The 20,593-nt window shown below is 36.5% G+C and overlaps 2 protein-coding genes across 3 annotated transcripts; one reads left to right on the forward strand and one right to left on the reverse strand.

Annotated features, from left to right (window-relative positions):
- The first annotated feature begins 1,127 nt into the window (after positions 1–1,127).
- Positions 1,128–7,985, forward strand: LOC122362312 (saccharopine dehydrogenase-like oxidoreductase). Its single transcript, XM_043263734.1, is given in 12 exon segments — positions 1,128–1,434; positions 2,710–2,822; positions 3,566–3,594; positions 3,978–4,186; positions 4,300–4,349; positions 4,460–4,590; positions 4,846–4,963; positions 5,709–5,828; positions 5,946–6,002; positions 6,083–6,194; positions 6,282–6,363; positions 7,346–7,985. Coding segments are annotated over 12 exon segments (1,311 nt in total). The 5' UTR covers positions 1,128–1,235; the 3' UTR covers positions 7,437–7,985.
- Positions 7,805–20,548, reverse strand: kif28 (kinesin family member 28). Of its 2 annotated transcripts, XM_043263732.1 has the most exons (23): positions 19,794–20,548; positions 19,479–19,670; positions 19,082–19,285; positions 18,501–18,536; positions 17,823–18,050; positions 17,055–17,209; positions 16,256–16,367; positions 16,095–16,162; positions 15,879–16,021; positions 15,679–15,800; positions 14,967–15,057; positions 14,826–14,886; positions 14,569–14,692; positions 14,251–14,413; positions 13,983–14,086; positions 13,261–13,368; positions 12,070–12,356; positions 11,860–11,994; positions 10,748–10,914; positions 10,276–10,370; positions 10,016–10,154; positions 9,122–9,270; positions 7,805–9,022 (listed from the first exon to the last, which is right to left on the reverse strand). In XM_043263732.1, the coding sequence occupies exons 1-23, from the start codon at positions 19,866–19,868 to the stop codon at positions 8,864–8,866; spliced, it is 3,117 nt and encodes a 1,038-aa protein (XP_043119667.1). In that variant the 5' UTR covers positions 19,869–20,548; the 3' UTR covers positions 7,805–8,863. The 2 variants fall into 2 exon arrangements, with proteins under 2 accessions (XP_043119667.1, XP_043119666.1); XM_043263731.1 differs by lacking the exons at positions 18,501–18,536; positions 19,082–19,285; positions 19,479–19,670; positions 19,794–20,548 and having other exon boundaries at positions 14,826–14,889; positions 17,823–18,458.
- Positions 20,549–20,593: the final 45 nt, after the last annotated feature.

Consider the following 20,593-nt stretch of genomic DNA (forward strand, 5'->3'; position numbering starts at 1 on the left):
GTTTTCTTTTTGTTATAAAACCATGACCTCTTGTGTTAAAATAAGTCACATTTACTCTTATTTGTTGTCATAAGTGCATCCTGTGTTTATTCTGCCGAATCTGTGTCTTGAACTTCTTTTCTGTTTCCTTCTGAAGCACAGTCTTACTATGGTAATGTCAACAAAAGTCTGCAGTAAATGAAGTTAAATTAACGTGTAGATTTAACACATAGATGTCAGTTTGCTGTGCTCTGCTCAAGTGCATGAACGTACTTGGCGAGAACTGTAAAAGTTTATTTTGTGTTCTGTTTTTTTTATTTGTATGTTGTCTGGCTGGTTCAGATGACTGTTGAATGTCTTTATTGTGTGAGTTTTCAGTATTTATTTAATGCAAAGTAAAGTCTTTTAGAATCACACGTTCTGGTGCATGTACTATTTTACTGTCTGTACAGAGACAATGTAAGACTTTGGAACTTCTATTTGTTTTACTTCAATTTTGATTTTGTGTATATATCATGTGATGATTGCTGTATTTCTTAATTGTATGGTTCAAATCTGTTTAGTTATTGTCTCGGGGGAAATTTTTGAAAGGAAAATGCAATGAGATGTCTTTGACCAAAAATGCCTGGTGAATAAATCTTATTGTTGGGATTGAGTCTCAGTACTATTTATTATGATAAAAATAATTAATAATTAAAAAAAATATAAATATATATATATATATATATATATATATATATATATATATATATATATATATATATATATATATATATATATATATATACACACACACACATCGTAGGCCTACTATAATCCCAACAATCGTTTTATCCCAAAACCAGTTCCGCCTACAAACCGAGCAGACCAATCAAAAACGAGCTAATGTGACGTATTTCACTGTTGCGTTCTAGGTGTATTGTATGCGTAAATTTGACGCAATTTTTATTTGGTGAACAACACTCAATATATTCGCTTGATTCTGCGTAATATTTGTAATTACCCCAACTTCTAAACCTAGCTACAACTGTCTAACGCATCCTCGACTGGACCTCCACCTTCCCCCGTCGTTTTATAGATGGTTTCAGAGACTGCGCATACAGAGCTGCACATCGATGACGCTCTTGAATCAACCTCGAGCTGTAGGCGTTAGCGGAAGTAGCGCGAGTCAGTCAGTTCGGGTCTGTCTTACGCTGTCGGGATAGCAGCCCGTCTCTTCCAGTATCGGTCCAGACGCTCAGCAGTTCGGCAGCGCTATGGCGGAGTTCAGTACCTCACCCAGCAGGCCCTACCACATCGTCATCTTTGGCGCTTCTGGCTTCACGGGGCAGTTCGTGGTGGAGGAGGTGGCCCGCACCGCATCCGAGGGTCCCAAGGGGAATCTGAAATGGGCCGTAGCCGGCAGGAACAGAACCAAGCTGGAGAAAGTTGTGGAGCAGGCCGCCGGAGCTCTCGGTGTGTGAAGCCTCCTTCGGTTCTGCTAACTGATATAACCGTTCAACACTCTTGCGCTCAAAAATACAATAGTACAGTTCATTTTTATTTTTATTCATTATTTATTACTGTAGTTAACAAGTGCTGTCACAGCTAGGAACTATGTTTTGTATAGTATATTTGCAATTAATGTTGGCAGACGAAAAAGCATCATGAATATTACTGAATTCATATGAGTGCATGCATTAATGTCTATGAATGATATGTATAGTGCATGTACCTAGAACTAGTACGACTGTTGCAAGGTTGTTTTGTAAATGAAAACTAATACGATCAGTTTTATGTTGAAATTTAATAAAGTATGAATATTTAAAACGTAAACTAATGGAAAAAAGAGAAATATTGCCTATATTTTAGGCCCAAACTTAGTTACAACTGACATTTAAATAATAGTAATATTACAAAATAATTAAAATGACAAAAACACGCAAAATGTTAAAATAATAATAAATGTTACTTTTATAATGTAATTATAAAGTATACATTGTACAACCTTATTTCCCCTTTGATCTTTCAATGCTCAGCAGATTTAGTTTAGTTTTTGTTATATTATAGATATTTAGGTATGCTGAGCATCTTGGAAACGACAAAAATCCAGGATGTTGAAAAGAATGAGTTATCGAAAACATCTGCATTTCAGTTTTGTTATAAATTTAAGTACAAAAGGCGGCATCGTAAAGTGTAAGAGCAGCAAACCTGGCAAGGATTTGAAACAGAAGGCTGTATGGGATTGGACCTGACTTTGACCCAGGTCGTGGCAATCCGTATCGATCTGTTTTTCTTTAATGCTTGATACTGTTCTGCCTTTGCCTGATAAACGCCTTTGTGCTGGACATTGCATTGTTTAGCTTGGACAATCTGCGTGCGTTATTTTAAAACAATAGGTTCTTTCGTCGCGGTGGTCTTCTGGGACCCTTTTAATTAATCCTCAACAGCTGATGGAAAATTATATTCCAGTGACGCATTGAGTGCCTTTAATCACGTAGCTTTGAATGGATGTGCTCGAGCAGAACATTTGCTTAGAGTTATATTTAGATTTCAATACGAAATTAATTCAGCCAGACGGCTCGCTGAATAAAGATAGGACTGTTTGGAAAGTTATTTATGAGTTCGGCCTGCACCGTTTTGCATTTCTGCAGTAAATCGTAATCTTGAGTAATTTATCGGTTCACATTAAATGTGACACATAACCCAGCAGAGTTTGCATAAATAAAATCGTACAATGTTTCTTCCCAGGCAAGCCGGAGCTGAAGTCTGAGGTGGATATTCTGGTGGCGGATGTCGGTGATCTGGATTCATTGGCTGCTATGTGCAAACAAGCCGTTATTGTGCTCAGCTGTGTGGGGCCTGTAAGTACACCAGACCGCAGCACACAGAATCCCTTGTATATGAGCTGTATTATATATCATATATGCCATAAAACATATTAATGGCTTCTTGCGATATAACGCTGTAATGTTTACCTAGCAGCTTGCTACATCAGGCTGATAACTGCATGCGGTTATGCAATACTGTCCTTCAGACAAGATAATCGCATTTGTACATTGAACATCAGATGATCTTGTATTAAGGGTCGGTCACATTTCATTGAGTTCCATAAGCATGCAAATGTGTGAAAGTTTTGTATGATCAAGGACATTTCTGGTGTGACTACAGCTTTAGATTGTTGTTTTATATATATATATATATATATATATATATATATATATATATTAATCTTTTATATATGTAATTTTTATTTATTTATATATTCATGATATAAGAAGTAACGATTGTTTTATCTTCAGATATTTTTAGTCTATATATATATATATATATATATATATATATATATATATATATATATATATATATATATAGTTATATATATAGTTTACTACAAATAACTACTATTTATTCCTGTAATGCAAAAGCTGAAAAAGCTTTTTTTTTTTTTTTTTTTTTTTTACATCATTAGTTTAAACCTCTTGCACGATCCTTCAGAAAAAATTCTTATGCTGAACTGCTGCTGAAGAAATGGTGTCTTGATATTAATTCATTGATATTTGATAACCCTAAGTCGTGCGCGTGGAGATATTTTATCTCTGGACAGTATAGGTTTTTTCCTGACCTTCTTTTGTTGTCATAGTCATTTGCATTGATCGTAACAAGTCAACGGAGAAAATGTGACTCGGAGCATGAAACGAGAGAAGAAAGTGCATTGATATATGATGAAGACATCTGGAGAACCACAGGACCACAAATGCAGTTTATTTATATAAAATATAAGAATATAATTACACTTATGTACATGTAAATGTTTTCATGATCAAAATAATATATGAATCATAAATTATATATATATATATATATGATATATATATATATATATATAATATAAAAATCTAAATAAATAAATTAAACACATAAAATATTATTCTGGATGCAATTAAATGTCAACAAATTCAGGTTATTTTGATTTAATGTTGACTTGACATTTTGCTATATTATGCAACCCAAAATAGTGTGTGTGTGTGTGTGTGTGTGTGTGTGTGTGTGTGTGTGTGTGTGTGTGTGTGTGTGTGTGTGTGTGTTTTGCTGTAGTTCCTGGAGGGTATGCAGCTGAAGTATCATGACCAGGCTGCTGAAAAGGGTGTCTATATTGTGGGAAGCTGCGGTTTTGACTCCATCCCTGCAGATATGGGTGTCATTTATACCAGGGACCAGTTTAAAGGTATGTTTGTCATTCTATTATATTCTGTTCTGGTATATTCCATTCTAATATATAAAACTATTATATTTATATAATTATATACAGGTATAATCTTTCTTTTGTTTAATTACCAGGGACACTAACAGCCGTCGAGAGCTTTTTAACTGCAAGTGCAGGGCCAGAGGTTGGTGCTCTTATGTTAAACTTAAAAGGCTGCAAACGTTAAAATAGTCTGTTTTAAAAGGCCTTTGTGTTTAAGTGTCAGCTGACCCACATTCCGGTGTGTTTTCGTAGGGTGGCTGCATCCATGACGGCACGTGGCAGTCGGCCATCTATGGCTTAGCCGATAGCGGCAATCTCCGGAGCCTCAGGAAGAAGTTCGGTCACAAGCCTCTCCCTCTGGTGGGGACTAAAATTAAAAGGAGGTGCGTATGACAATTCAAGACAATTGGTATTTCAGCGGTCATTTATATAGTCCATTTATAATGGTTTTTCATAACCGTTTTCCACTCTTTGGGGATCAATTTTTACATTTTTGTGAGGGGTGAGAATCTGTAATGTTTTGAAGGAAGTCTATTATGCAAGGCTGCATTTTTTTAAAATACAAAATATAGTCATGTTAACATGCTTATTAATATGCTCGTGTCTGTTTTTAACGAACAATTTATTTCTGTTTACAGGGGCACGCTGTTTTATAGTAACGAGTTGCAGCAATATACAATTCCCTTCATGGGTGCCGACCCATCAGTGGTGAAAAGGACCCAGCGCTACTTAACTGAAGAACTCAATGAGTCTCCAGTATGTCGTTCAATCTTAACCGTCACCCCGTCCCCTTACCATGTAGTTTACGTCACGATATTGAATCTTATCGTGACAAACAATATACTGGAAAGAAAATATGTAGGAAAAGTCATAGATTAATATATGACAAGAGTAGACCTTTGTCACAGAAGGCCTTCTTAGTTCCCTATCATGCTTTAAAAATCAGAAAAAAATATACATCACTTAAAAATCTCAAAATCCATCCTTTGAAACCCATTTTAAAATCATTCAATTACCATGGAAATTATATTACATAAATGTACGTTTGGATAACGCACCGTAATGTTCAAACGCTGAGTTAAATAAAATAATGCCATATATATATATATATATTGCTTAGCATATATATATATATATATATATATATATATATATATATATATATATATATATATATATAGGCTAAGCAACAGCTATACAAGAATAAAGCCAAGTTCTCACCAAGCACAATAACTATAAAGGTAACGATAAAAATATAGTTGTAAAAATTGTTCTCAATATTAAAAGAGTAGCAGAGTTCACACTACTATAATGATAAAGGCACAGAGAAACTATATTGTCGAAATCACTTTGAGAATGATTTTTTCCAACTGATAAATGTACAAGCATTTGGCATCTTTCTTAACTAAAGACTTCTTTCATTACTGTAAAATGATATGCATTTCTATACATTTTTGTATACTTTTTACATGTATTGACAGTCTGCGTATGTTTCTTACAGGTTCAGTATGGGGCGTATGTTGGTGTCGGTGGCATTTCCAACGTTTTCAAACTCGTCTTCGCTGGATTGATGTTCTTTTTCCTTGTAAAGTTCAGCTTTGGCAGAAATCTCCTCATGAAGGTAAAACATGATATACCATACATACAAGCTACAATACATATTGCAAAAACATTGCATTTAATTGCCTACATTTTAATTCATGGATCTTGCATAACCAAATATATACTTTATCTGCAGTTTCCAGAGTTTTTCTCATTCGGCTTCTTCTCCAAAGCAGGTCCAACTAGAAAACAGGTATTATACTCGCATCATCATCATCTAAGCTATTAGCTTTATTTTTTAGGATCTGTTTCATTTAATTGCTATATCTGCAGATGGAGGACTCCTCTTTCAGTTTCATCTTTCTCGGAGACGGCTACACTGAAGGTTCAGACCCTAGTGAGGGCAAACCCAATGGCAAGATCCGCACTCTAGTCAAAGGACCGGGTAACGTATTCAGATCTGCCCTTAGTTTAACGTACCTACCTCAGTGCGTATTTCTCAAGTCCATTATTTTTGTGTGGTGTTTTCCAGAGGCCGGGTATGTCGCCACACCAATCGCTATGGTTCAAGCGGCTCTTACCATGTTAAACGAATCGGATTCTCTTCCAAAAACGTGAGTCCAGAGACACATGAGGTCAAATCCAAACCCTAATAAACAGTTTGTATTTATTAATAGGATAGTTCACCCGAGAAAGAAAATTCTCACCATCAAACTGTTCCCAACTGTTAAACACAAGAAGATATTTTTAAAGAATGTTGTAAACAGTTGCTGGTCTCCATTGAGTCTCCACAGTCCACCCAAAAAAAGAAAATTGTTATCTTCTTTCTTTCTTCTGATGAACACAGAAGAAGGTTGGTTCTTGGTCACCACTGACTTCCGTAGTATACTCTTACAATACTATGGAAGTCAGTGGTGACCAACAACCAACCTTCTTCTGTGTTCATCAGAAGAAAGAAAGAAGATAACAATTTTCTTTTTTTGGGTGGACTGTTCCTTTAAAGAACCATGCCACTTTTTTTAAATAGGCTAATTTTCTCACTCCCCTAGAGTTAAACAGTTGAGTTTTACCGTTTCAGTTGGTCTCCGGGTCTGGCGATTAGCACGTTTAGCTTAGTTTGTATAATTGAATCTGATCAGACCGTTAGCATCTCGCTCAATAATGACAAAAAAAAAAAAATATTTTCCCTATTTAAAACGTTACTCCTCTATAGTGACATTGTGTATTAAGACTGATGTAAAATGAAAAGTTGCGATTTTCCAGGCTGCGTAATATCATGGCGCCTTGATTCCTGGTTTCTAGTCATATCAATTCAAACTTTTCATTTTCTGTCGTCTTAGTACATGATGTAACTACAGTAGAATCGAGTTTTAAAAATCGGTCCTTTTTGAGCGAGATGCTAACGGTCTAATCCGATTCAATGATCTATGCTAAGCTAAGCTAAAAGTGCTACCACCAGACCCAGAGATCCGTTGAATGGATTCAAAAACGGTAAAACTCAACTGTTTAAATCTAACGGAAAAAAGCCCATTTTCCAAAAAAGTAGCGTGTCCCTTTTTAAGTGGCATGTTCTAAATGTATATTATTCATCCACAGCGGCGGTGTGTACACTCCAGGAGCGACGTTCGCCAAGACCACCCTCATCAACCGCCTCACCAAACACGGCATTCAGTTCTCCGTCCTTTAAGTGAGAGATTAAACAGGGCTTAACCGGTTTGGCTTTAACATCAGTCTATTCACATGCTTGCTTGAGCGTAGAGAAGTCTTGTTGCTATTTTTTTCCGGTTTAGTGTCCTCGCTTGAGCATGGTACACTGGGATGGGGTCGTAAGCATGCACTCTGCTGAAACGGCTGGGAAATTTGCACTATGAGTGTGACGCACACACTCTTGAAATCCTTCCATTTGATCACGTTTCAGAATGAAAATTTGACATTTTTTGCCATTGTTTTTAATCACTAACAGAAATTCTCGCAGATGACAGACATCTCTAAAAACATATTTAAAAGCACACCCAGAGCTGAGAGTAATATAGTTTGAGTAAGAGAAAGAACTAGTTTTTGTATTAGTCATGAGTGGTTTTATTTGTGAATCACGTAACTTTAGCAGAACAGTTTAATACAAGAAATGAGAGGAAAAAAAATGTTTTAGAGACCAATGAATCTGTGAGTCGCTTGAAAGATTGCAGAATGTTGTTCTGGTTTGTTTCTAACTAAATAAAGAACATATCAAACTCTATTCTTTGTCTGTTATGCAACTGAAATGTAGTACTTTTATAGCCTGTGAAACTATGCAGTATGTCACAACATATTCTGTGTTGGGTTGGGTTGACAATATTGTTTTTTTTTTCGATTCCAACCGATGCTTATTTTGATGAAGCACCGTTTCTTAATTCCTGGATTTGTGAAGTAAATTGAATTAATTACCGCTTCTGAATTGCCATAAGCAATTTCACAAGTCTCAGCTTTCCAATTCTGTCAGTGTAATCATAAAAATCAATTCAGTGTGACATTGCTGTAGCCCCTCAGTTAAAGCGTCATATGGACCGATCACCCGTTTACTACTAGCTTATTATGTCCACTTCTTAAAAAAATTACCTCTGAGAATTCTAGCTCTTCAAAGGCCAATCCAGCCGTAGACAACAAGCAAACAGCACGGTTATTGGCAAAATAAAACGGTTCATTTGTAAAATGCAAATCGGAGTGCGTACAGATGGTTGCAAAACGCATGCAAAACACCCCTCCTACGAAACAAAACCAACAACACCTAATGTAGCCATTGACATGGCAGCCCTCACAGCAAAGCAAATCATTGACCACGAAACAGCGTACGTGCAAAAACCACTTGTAAACAATGTCACAGAAGTTACATTTGTTTCCGGAAAGCCGTTTAATATCCATAAATACTATTTACAACTGATTTGTTAAACAGGAATATACAATATATTCCATATTTAACTGTTCAAAGTAATAGGTAGTGTCCCATTCTACATGCACTCCTAAGATCAGAGAATTGATAGTATTAATAATATAAAAAATGCAGTCTTTTTCATGAATCTAGCACTTTGTCAGCCTTCAATCGAGATTCAGTCTTATAAGTTCACTTAATAAAGCGTATCAGGACCAAATCCCAGACTTTTCTCTCTTCCGACGCACAATGGCAGCCACATCCTGTTTGAGAGCGGTGACGCACTGCTCCAGCTGTTCAGAAAAGTCCTTTAGGAGATACGTATGTTCATCCACAAACAGTCTAAGACCCAGCAGGTCCGCTTCCTCCTAAGCAGACACAAACGCACATCGTATGGACACGCTACAGTCAAAAGGACATTCAAGTGTGAACCACAGAGGCTGATGGATTGGGACTTGCACACTTACGCTGGGTCTGTGTCTGCGCAGCCGCTGAAGTTGCCCCCTAACAGAGGTCATGCTGTGGTAGAACACTTTTAAAGCTTTGGCAAACTCAGCATCACAGCTGGGCCTGAGACTGCCTCTGCGCTCCTGCCGACCACGGTTATTCTCCACACCTGCGCAGGAAACAAGGGAGAATAAAAATGTGTGTTGGGTAATATAGTGTTCTTGAATGTTTTCATGCTTGCTATTTTAACATGAATGATTTCTGCTACGATTCCACAGTAAGGAAAATGCAGACCAAATTGCAGAAAGCAGTCATAAACAGAGTATAGAGCAGTCAGGAATGTGGAATGCTGAATGGATCAAAAATTACACGCATAGAAATTCTAGGTCTTCATGAAAACACATCTAAATACATTTTTAACTTGAAGAAAATGTGACATATGTATGTTCAGATTGCACTTTCTAATACAATTAAAATTTTTACATTTTGTATTTTAAAAGATTAATTAAATTGTTAAAGTTTTATGCCTTGAATGTCTGTACAAAAATATTTTATAGCAAAAAAAAGTAAAAAAAAAAAATGTAAATAACATTTTATGAATCAAATTGATTAGCCATGTTTTTGAGTATTACAATTTAATTAAATCAGAATGCAAACACATTTTGGGAAAAAAACAGATTGCATAAAGGTTTTGTTAAACTTTTAATAAATGTATGTAAAATTGTAATATTTAATATGTCAATTTAAATGAATCAGACTTACTTTTTGATTACTAAACTGAACTGTAACATTAAACCTGAATGTAGAAAAAACGAAAACAGAACAAAAATTGACTTCAGAAAAATTAAACCTGCTTTTCAGTCACGGATGAGCCCCCAACTGACTAATAACATCCCGCATGACTTAGCAGTCACCATTTCTGGCCGAGTTGAGCTGCTCTCTCAGAGCACCGTTTTCTTTCTTCAGCACCGCGTTAGCATTTCTCAGCTGTTCCAAGTCCTGATGAAGGGCTCGGAGAGATGAGCTGAGGTCAGATCCTACGCTTTCTGCAGTCTAAACAAACAGGAATACACATTCAACAGAAAAAAGGTCTTGTATTCTGATTCATTCTGGGTGGTAACAAACATAAAGCAAACCATGTACGAGACGTAAGTGTGCATTAAGATATACATACTGAGTGTTCTGATGCACTGATCTTGTCGATAATAATGCCGTCTTCTTGGGTCATCTTCACTCCATCCATACAGGAGACCATTTCAGAACATCCTTCTACAAACACAAACATGTTTATTGGAGGAGTTGCCTCAAAGGTAAATGGTTTTACTTGATTCCTTTAGCAGTTTCTACAGATTCATCAAATGATTTATTATTTTTACACTACTGTTCAAAAGTTTGGGTCTGTAAAATAATAATAATAGCAATTTAAAAAAACAAATTGACATTTAGAATGCCGCAAAAGATTTCTATTTCAGATCAACTCAGTTCTTTTCAAAACGTGCGCTCATCAAAGAATCCTGAAATGCCAGTTTTTGCAAAAATAATACAGTTAAATAGTCTTGGAAGAATTTCATTCAAAAACACACTCTCACAAACATCTTACCAAGCCCAAACCTTTGAATGGTATGGTATAATATTTCTGCTTTTACCCTGCAGGCCCCACAGCTCCAGCACCAGGGCATTGCTCTGAAGGTAGCTGAGCAGTTCCTGAGACGTTCTCAGGGCAGTGAACTGGACTCTGTGATCCAAGAGTGGGTTCACGTTGTGCCACACCGCTGGAGTGTAGAGAGGCTGAGGACAGTCAAACACCTGAAACCTGGCAATCAAGAGTTCAGATCTTCAGCTGAACTTCAGTCTCTTCGGTCTTCACCGTCAAGGCCCAGAAAAGTACGAAAGGCATCGTCTGAATGCTACATCTGACGTTAGTGGCTCAACCATAATGTTGAATCTACGGGAATACTTTTTATGCAGAAAGAAAACAAAAACAAAGACTTTATTTAACAATTCAGCACCATTTTGGAGAGTATCGCTGCACGCAAATCAGCTGAACCACTGATGGCAGATGATACCTTCATTCACACTTTCCTGGACCTTGACAGGGTTATTTACTTGGAAATCAATGAAACGCACTTTTTAGCGGGTTTTAGGTAAGCGATTAATTAAAAAAAAATTCATTTTGTAACCTTTTAATGTAAAACAAATCCAGTAAATTAGGAAGACAACTTCAGAAGGATCTGGATTTCAGGATTTTGGACATTAGACGATACGTTCCAAATCTCGAGAGAGAGACACAGTGTTGTTACTGTAAATTAAAATGTAAAAAGAGTAAACATAAATGAGGCTTAAATAAAAAAAAAAATTATTGTATAAAACTATAACCAGATGAAACTTTTAGCTTAAGTACTAGGTGACATAGCACTAGAAATATAAAAAAATAAAAAATAAATAAAATGGTTACTGAAAATATAAAACTATTTATAAATATTAATAAACGCTATAAGGATAATACTAAAATAATGAATTCAGACAATTTATGCACTGCGGTGTTCATTAGTCTGAGTATAATACTTAGGTCCAAATTAATCTGCAGATGAATCTGAGGACAATTATGGGATAAAATGAAAATAAAATTAATACTTCATAAATTTATTTTGGTAGAAGCAGAAGTCTTAGTTCGCATATAAGGCAGAAATAAGATTTCACAGCACGAAGAGTTCATCAAAGTCTCCATTGCATTCTGGCAGCAGTGATGTAAACTAACCCGATCTGCACTCCTCTGTTACGGGCCTCTTTCACCCAGCGCAGGCCACAGCACTGATCCAAAACCAGCTGAAAGTCCAGTCGTTTCCCAAGCAGCTCTGACGGGTCTATAAGGATGTCGTCTTCACCCAGGGGCCTGCAATTTATGAATATCACAGCACCGCTAATGTTTCATTCTTTCGACACATTTAATTGCAGAAACGTTACCCACAATCCCGTTGGGCTGCAGGGCACTAGCTGTGCCTGCAGTATGGCCTCCTCCGTTCCTTCCGGACCCACCACCTCCACCTGCTCCTCCAGAGGGATGCGAAACGCCAGGGACTGCAGCCACAGGTGAGCACTGCCCAGGTGCAGGGGCTCCAGAGGGTCCCAGAACGGGTCTCTGTCCCTGGGAAGAGGAGCTCGGTCTGCCCCGTCTCCTCCTACCACCTGCTGCTGGTACACCTCCTCCATCAGAAACTTACGGTTGACAAATTTGGCTTTGGACCACATCCATACCTAAGAAGACAAAAGGCAAGGACATTTAGATCGTTACTAGTGCCGTCAATTGATTAATCGCAATTAATCACATCCAAAAGAAGCTTTTGTTTATATAACGAGTGTGTGTACTGTGTATATTTATTATGCATATATAAATACACTCATGTATATATTTAAGAAAAATATGTTATATTGGAATATTAAATAAGATAAAATATATAAACAGAAATTTTTATAAGCAGATGCAAATGCATGTTGTAATTATTTTCAAAATATGAATTTTTACAAAAACATAACTTTTGTCATTTTCAAAAATCATATTTTTTTTAATCACGTAATCATACTTTTATTGCATTTTATTATGTTCGTTTTGTTTTTTTTTTTACCTAGAATTACCTCAAAATAACCCAATTGCAGTTTGATTGAGATTATGTATGTGTGAACATGAGAACAATAAAATGGATTTTTACAAAATAGCTTCAACAAAAAATAATATTTTCTGTTCAGCAACAGAAGAGAGAAACTCATACAGGTTTAGGACAACATGAGGTTGAGTTAATGATGTCAAAATTTATATTTTAGGTTATGCCTTTAATATCGAGTGAGAGCCATGCTCTGAGATAACATAACATCAACTAACTCGTGCTTCGACTCTACATCTGATGCAGTAATTTCATTAGTCACTTATTGAGTTACACCGGCCCGTGTTTTCAAAAACATCTAATTACATTTTGGAAGACCATGTCAGCTGACATGTGTCAGACACCGGTTGACAATCAAGACTTCTTCTTCTTAAAGTTCTACTTTTTTCTGTACTCTGAGAAAGAGACTGTTCACTGTTCTTCTTGCTGTTCTTATGTGTCACGCATGTGCAAAAAAAGAAAGGCGTAAATTAAATCTGCAATTAAATCAAATTTCTCACCTGTTTGCTCTCCACAGACGTCACTCTCACCGCAGTGTCCTTCTCCAGGTCATGACCCTTAGAGTCTGACATTGCCAGGTTCTTGATTTCCAACTTGAATTCAACTCCCTGAAAAATAAGAATCACGACTGAGAGGCGCATCATTTATTTTGTTTTGTTACAATATGGAAACGTTGAACTTATGGCAGCATATTAAATACATTAGTGCATTTAGTTAAAACTTACATTGTAGAAATTTCAAATGGCAGATAATGATTGTTTCACTCAAAAACTGAAAGAATCAAGTAATAAGAGTGATAATAAAGTAAGCAGCATTTAAATGGCCTATGTATTTTACAAAAGTACTTTTGTGGTTAAAGGTAAAAATATACTTCTTGATTGAATAGTTCATGCAAAAAAAATTTAATTCTGTGATTATTTACACAGACTTGAAGAATTTATGCTACCAACAGTTTCTGACCCACATTGACTTCTGTTGTGTTTTTTTTCATACTATGGATGTCAATGTGGACCAGCAACTGTTGATTATCGACAATGTTCTTCTATGTTCTTTCAAGTTCAATAAAAACAGTTTTCAGGACGAGTACATGATCATTTAAATTTTTGAGTGAACTATTCCTTTAAGCTCCATTTCATATGAAGAGTTTTTGTTTTTTTGTTTTTTTAGCTATTGCTTGCCAAAAAAGCTTTTACATGATCATAAGCGTTGTCACACTACTCACCTTCTTTAGCTCTTTACTCATTTGATTAGCTTCAGTCACCATGGGCATCAGCTTTATATAGTCATAAAACACAGCCAGTAGACTGGGGTCAGGCTGGTGTGGCCCTGTAGGTGGTGTTATCGTTAACTAAAACCATCAAAAAATCATCATTTTCATTAACTGAGATAAATTAAAACGCGAATACTAGCTGAAACAAAAATTGAAACTAAATGAACACTCGATTCATCCAAGTTAAACAAACAGACATTTTAATCAATTCAACTCTTACGGCGGCCCTGGTCGTCACACAGAGACTGAATGTGGAAGCCCTCAGCTGCTGCCAGCTCAGATTGGAAATAATCATAATCATAACGGCTCCAGTCCTCTACTGAGCGCTCTGAAGGGAAGCCGATGAACAGGTAAGTGCTGTTGGAGCCCAAGACGAGTCGATCCTTCATCAGCAAGGCACAAAGGCAGTTTAACAATCAGCTGGTTCAATGTTAATTCAATACACACATCTACTTTCCCATTTATATCTGAAAATGTAAATCATGGCGAATTGAGAAACGCCTTTATGATCAATGTATTTTAACAAAAAAAAACACACCAAATGTTGCAGCTCTATCCTCTTAGATGCAGGAACGCCGTTCACAATGACCTTTGACCCGGACAAAGGAGTAACTGATACTCTCCTTTGCTGGTTTGAGAAAACGGCATGCTTCTCCTGAATGCTGAAAACAAGAAATGTAAAAATATCTACTTAGATCGTTTAAAAAAAAAAACATTAATGTTCATTATGGGATGCATATTATGTACCATAATATTGAGACAGTATCTAGTCATTTTTTCTCTTGCTTGACTCACCCTAGACCCCTGATACAGAGCGATCTGGAAGAGTTTTCTGCCAAACCAATATCCCATTCACCTTCTCAAAAAAACAAATACTGCATTCAGTTAATATATGGATATAACTGGTCTAATGTCACTATTGTGAGACAAACTCACCTTCCTGAATGAAGAGCTTCACTACACCAGACAGCTGAGCATCCTCATTGATGTTCATTATGTATGGATGCATTTGCATCATCCTTCGTTCCTAAAATGGGAAGAGATTTTCAAGAATGGTGCACATACATACGTCATTTTTTTATTTATATTTGTATATTTAGTTAATTAAAAATATACATACATGTAATGTATAGGATATATATATATATATATATATATATATATATATATATATATACACATACACACACACACACACATATACGCATATATGTATAAAATTAGAAATAGTTAAAATATTTTTTTTATACATTTAGTAATTAAGTGCTACAAATAAATATAAATTAGACTTGTTAAAAAATAAGCACATAACAAAATGACTAAAACTAAAATTAAAATCAATATCAAAACGAAAGTTTGTGAAAACACTGAATGAATGTAATATGATCAGACTATTGTAAATGATTATGAATTTGCTGAACCCGTGGATTCTCTGACATCAGGTATCATTACAGACTTTAAAGGCCACATTTTGACATAAAATAGCATTCGATATATATTCTGCGTAGAAAGTCTTTTGAAGACAAATTTGGACAGCAACTACATTTTGTGTATGCACTCTAAGCCATATTTTAAAAAGCATATAAGTTCCCATTGCCAACATTGCTGGGTGTTTCAAATCTTAAAGTCACAAAGAGTAAAAGTGTACCTGTGTTATAGTTGCATACTGAGTCTCCCAGTCTTTCAGTGCTTCCTGAAGATGTTGTTCCCACAACGTCTGAATGGCTCGAATCTGCAGCTCATTATGTGTCAACAATCGCCGGAGCTCCTCTAAAACAGACAACATATTTAATTAGATGAAATGTAACTATATTTAGAGTTTCTTTGTAGTTCTCTCACTTTACATACTCGTCTCATCATCAGCTTTACGGCCTTCTTGGCCCAGTCTGCTTAGTCTCAGAAGTAGTTTTGCGTTCTCTGCCTTGAGTTCCTTCACCAGTCGTTCTGTGGGACTCTCATTCACCACTGCTTTATTCTGGATCCGCTTGGCCCTGAAAACATAGACAATGTGTCTGGTGCAAAATATTACGTATATTAGCCTGATGCAAAACATGCAGAACCCACCTCTCTGCATATCGAAGAGTAGAAAGAGACTCTTCGTAGCAAATATCTGCAGGGCTCAAGGTTGCAATCTGTATTGTTGGGACCATAAACACTTCAGTGCAATTATTCTAAAAACATCACAAGTACCTCGTTCTAAGTTAGTTTCGATTGAGGAAACTTACCATGACGGTTCGACTGTTACCGCCAAGAGCAGACTGCAGCAATTTGGTGAGGACAGAATCTCTATAAGGAATGTGAACTACTTTCTTTCCAAGTGTCATGTCTGCTAGAGCACTTTATAGACGGATAAATGTAAAAACAGCATATTAAACATATACCTAAACACAAAACCCACAGCGGCCCAAAATGTATTTGGATGCTTAAGCCACGCTTAAAGGAACACTCCGCTTTTTTTTGAAAACAGGCTAATTCTCCAACTCCCCCAGAGTTAAAATTGTTGAGTTTTACCGTGAGTTACGTAATCCAATTACTTTTTCAGGTAACTAGTAAAGATATTACTTTTACAAGAAAATAGTTACTTGTACAAATAAGTATCGCAGGTTACTTTATTCACTGACAGCTCTCTTGGCCTTCTCATATTGGTTTATTAATTTCTTCTTTTGTGTGAAAGACCTTCACAGTTGCCAAAAATATAACTTTTTTTTGGTTATTAAGAAAATCAGGAAGCCCAGCTCAGTAGACAAGTAATGTACAAGTAATGTAAATAGTTGCTTTCCATAAAAAGTAATTACAATTAGTTACTTTTATTTACTTTCCCCAGTACTGGTGGGCATGAAATACTGACTTCATTCTAAATGATTTTACCGGTTTCTGCTAAATAACATTATTATATTAGTACAAGTAATCAGTCACAGAGAACATTGCATCATTTGGTTTTGTATACAGCAAGAGAATGATTGATATATACAGCGTTTCCATAGATAACACAGTAAATGAGGAAATATTTAATGTATATCTGACCTGATGACATTTCCGAGGGTAGTTAAGCTGAGATTGATGGCAGTGCCCTCTTTCAACCTGTCAGCCTCTGACCCCGATGACCTTTGTCTTTCACTACCGGCTAAGTCCACTAAATAAATGTTGGACTGTTTGGTGATGCACTCCTTTGAGAAAATCTACACGCACAGAAAAAAACGCATGAAAAAAATCTCAACACAAAATATCATTAATATATTTGTATATATAATATCATATATTTTTGTTTTTTCCACTTTGATTTTAGGCAATTTTGTTGTTTTTTATTTTTTGAATGTGTGAGTTTTTATTAATTATTAGTTCTTTGTACCATCTGGTTATACTAGGCGAAAAGAGAAACATTTTATTTCAAGTGTTTTTTTTTTATTTGCATTTAGTCCAAAACGAATTAAAGGCCCCTTATTGGCCATTGCGACACACCTGTGATTGGCTACAATTCTTAACGATAAAAGAAAAGACTTAAGCAGAAATCTTTGACACAGCTTGAGTAGAAGTAAATAAAAATATATTTGTATAGACACATCGTCATGATTAATCGTGAACATAACTATTAATCTTGAAGACCTAAATTTTATATAATACGCGAAAGAAAACATATCGTATCAGTTTTCGGGTTTTTTGATATGGATGAACTTCGATGAAGTAAATAACCTAAATGTTCTGTGATAGTGATAGTGTCTTAATGCCACTTGTAAACAATCCTAGTAAAGACATTTATAGACTAGTGTGCGATATTCTTGAGAGAATGGACACCTGTTTGAGCTGGATGATGATGAGCATGTGCGAGCGACTGCTGTTGGCGTTCATGTGCGTGGCTGCAGTGGTGCGTGTTCGTGTTCCCTGCTCCATCAGCTGCTCCACCTGTACTGCACTGTCACAGGGCACCCGTCTCAGCCCCTCTACATAGAAACCCCTCTGCTGGTCCTCTCGAACCCTCAGGCCCCCCGCAGACCGGCTGGTTTTTGATAGCAGGTCTGCAACCTGAGCAGAGTTCGGGGTGCCACACAAGACAAGAAAAACCATTACATAGTGACACAAACCCTATAAATATCAGCAAGTCACGATTCAGTGGACGGTTTATCCACTGAACAGCAATTAATTGGGGTTTGAACTTTTGAAACTGTTAAGGCCCTTCACACCAAGGACGATGATGATATTAGCAACCACATGAACGGACAATATCGTCTTTAAATTCTCAAGCTTATGAGGACAGGATGGATTCTGATTGGCTGTCGATGTTTGCATCATTCCTCGGCTGAAAAAAAAAAACAGTTCTGGAAGTGATTTCAACAATATCGTTTCTCTGTCCCTTTATAGTTGTGCTTATCTTTAAGCGCATCTTTATAGCCAGCACGCTTTGTGTGAACGAGCCTTTAGACTTAAAACGTTTATACATTAATTTATAAATATCGAATAAAGTTGAATTCTTACCTGTTCATTGTAAATTTCCAACATGCTGAAAAATACCTGCATTTGTTGGAAAAAAAAAAGCATTCTTATAAAACAAGATAATAGGTCATTGTTTTTATGCATCAATGTTTTTTTTGTGTGTTTATATTTAAGATTAAATTTAAGATTTATAAGGTAGCTAAGAGAGCTCAATCCATTAATGTGTTTTTTCATAAGTTGTAAAAGTATCCAGCTTTCATCTAAGTTAATATATAAAAAGTGTTCATTCTAATGAATGTTCAACCTACTATATTTGTCAACGGGTTATATGATTAAGTCACTTATCTTTCTAGTTTCAATTTTCTTGAGTATGGTTTGAAAATAGTTCTAATCACACCAACCCAAACCCCACAGAAACCGTCTCAAAAGGCACAGCTAAATTAAGGATGCTCTGTGCTATCTTAAATCTCTGTGTAAAGATGTAATACATTAAAGCCAGACAGCTTATATCAATGCATACATTTATCAACACTGTGTAAATGCACTCACGCCACCATTATCCAGTCTGTATAAAGACACCTCTGTATTGTAAACTTAGTGTTATGTAAATATAATTGACAAACCTGACACTGCCTGCTGTCTTGCATGCTCCTGATGGACTGAAACAGTCTCTCGCAGAGGGTGGGTATCAGGCCTTTGTTAGGACCATAACCGACCATGGAGTAACTCTTCCCAGAGCCAGTCTGACCATAAGCCAGTAATGTGGCATTGTAGCCCTGCAGTGCGTTATCAAGGATGCCCTGCCCCAAATCCAGAAACACGCTGGCCTGGTAACGACCGCAGAAACTGTTAGTTCAGCTGCTATCAAATAATCAGACTCCACAAAACCAATGAAACCATCACAATATAGCAGCAATCGTAGAAAAAAGCACATTGCTTTTACAACCTTTGTAAGCATGAACACAGATGCATCCTCTTATGCAATGCGAGATATCCTCTACATAACCTGATATGCCTTACCTGGTCAGCGTAGCGTCCACCTGTTTCCTCGGGTACAAACAGACCATCTTTGTTCCTACTGAAGCCACTGTGAGACCAGTAAGTGTAGTCAAAAGTGAATGTGCGGCTGTTCTGTGGGTTACGAGGGTCTTGAATGCTGATATTGTTGGAGGTCATTGAGATAACGCAGCGGCTGCCAGCATCCCGCTCCCTCTGTATTAAAAAAAAAAACTCAAAGTCAACTTGTTGAAGAGGACAGCCAAACAATGCTACAAATGAACCTAAATACATATTTAAGTACAAGTCTGCAGTTTCAGATAATCTAGTCGTACTAACCTTATTGAAGGGTCTGACCCTGACTGCCACTTTCACACAGTCCTTGCTAGCCATTTCCATTCCCCTTGCCCTCATGCTCACGTGGATACGCTGGACATTGAAAGAGTGAGAGTAACAGGGTGAAACCTGAGCACTGTTACTCTTACTTTCTACCAGGGCCCAGCATAATGAATAATACAGTAGCCTTTGCTTCTCTAAAGATCACTTCCACTGTCTCCATATTGGAATAATTGAGGTAAATGCCAGGGTAAAGTGCTCTTTTCTTGTTTAAGTCATTATAGAGGTTTTCTAGATAAGCAATTCTTTGTCCAAGTATTCAACAGCTGTTTATACAATTGCTGGTTATCAGTGGCGACTGCTAAAGCAAACATGCCGTACTTAAGAGTTAGTTTTAACTTGCACTGGTAAATGTCAAAGAACTCCATTGCACCATATAATAAAAAGCAATACATATGCATTTTGCATAGAATTTTGTTCACAGTCAGTTTACGTTTTTGCAGGAAACAATTGCGGTAAATTGATCGAACCAGTACCACTGTAAAAAAAAAAATAAATTACAAAACATCAAAGATTGTAAACTCTTGTTCTGTATTTGAAAGCAAACAGGCATTACAAGTTTACAATGCTGTTCAAAATAAAACTGATGCATTTGAAGGAAAATAAATGTACATATCTGCAATGAACAAATAACGCTGTGTTCACCAGCTTAAGACCTCAAGATTGAGGAGATCAAGTGCCACGCATTAAAGCAAGTCCACCCACGCAATATGGATGATTTTACTACACTTTCAACCGGTGTA

The sequence above is a fragment of the Puntigrus tetrazona genome, chromosome 17 (assembly GCF_018831695.1).
Source record: "Puntigrus tetrazona isolate hp1 chromosome 17, ASM1883169v1, whole genome shotgun sequence".
In the NCBI taxonomy this organism is placed as follows: Eukaryota; Metazoa; Chordata; class Actinopteri; order Cypriniformes; family Cyprinidae; genus Puntigrus; species Puntigrus tetrazona.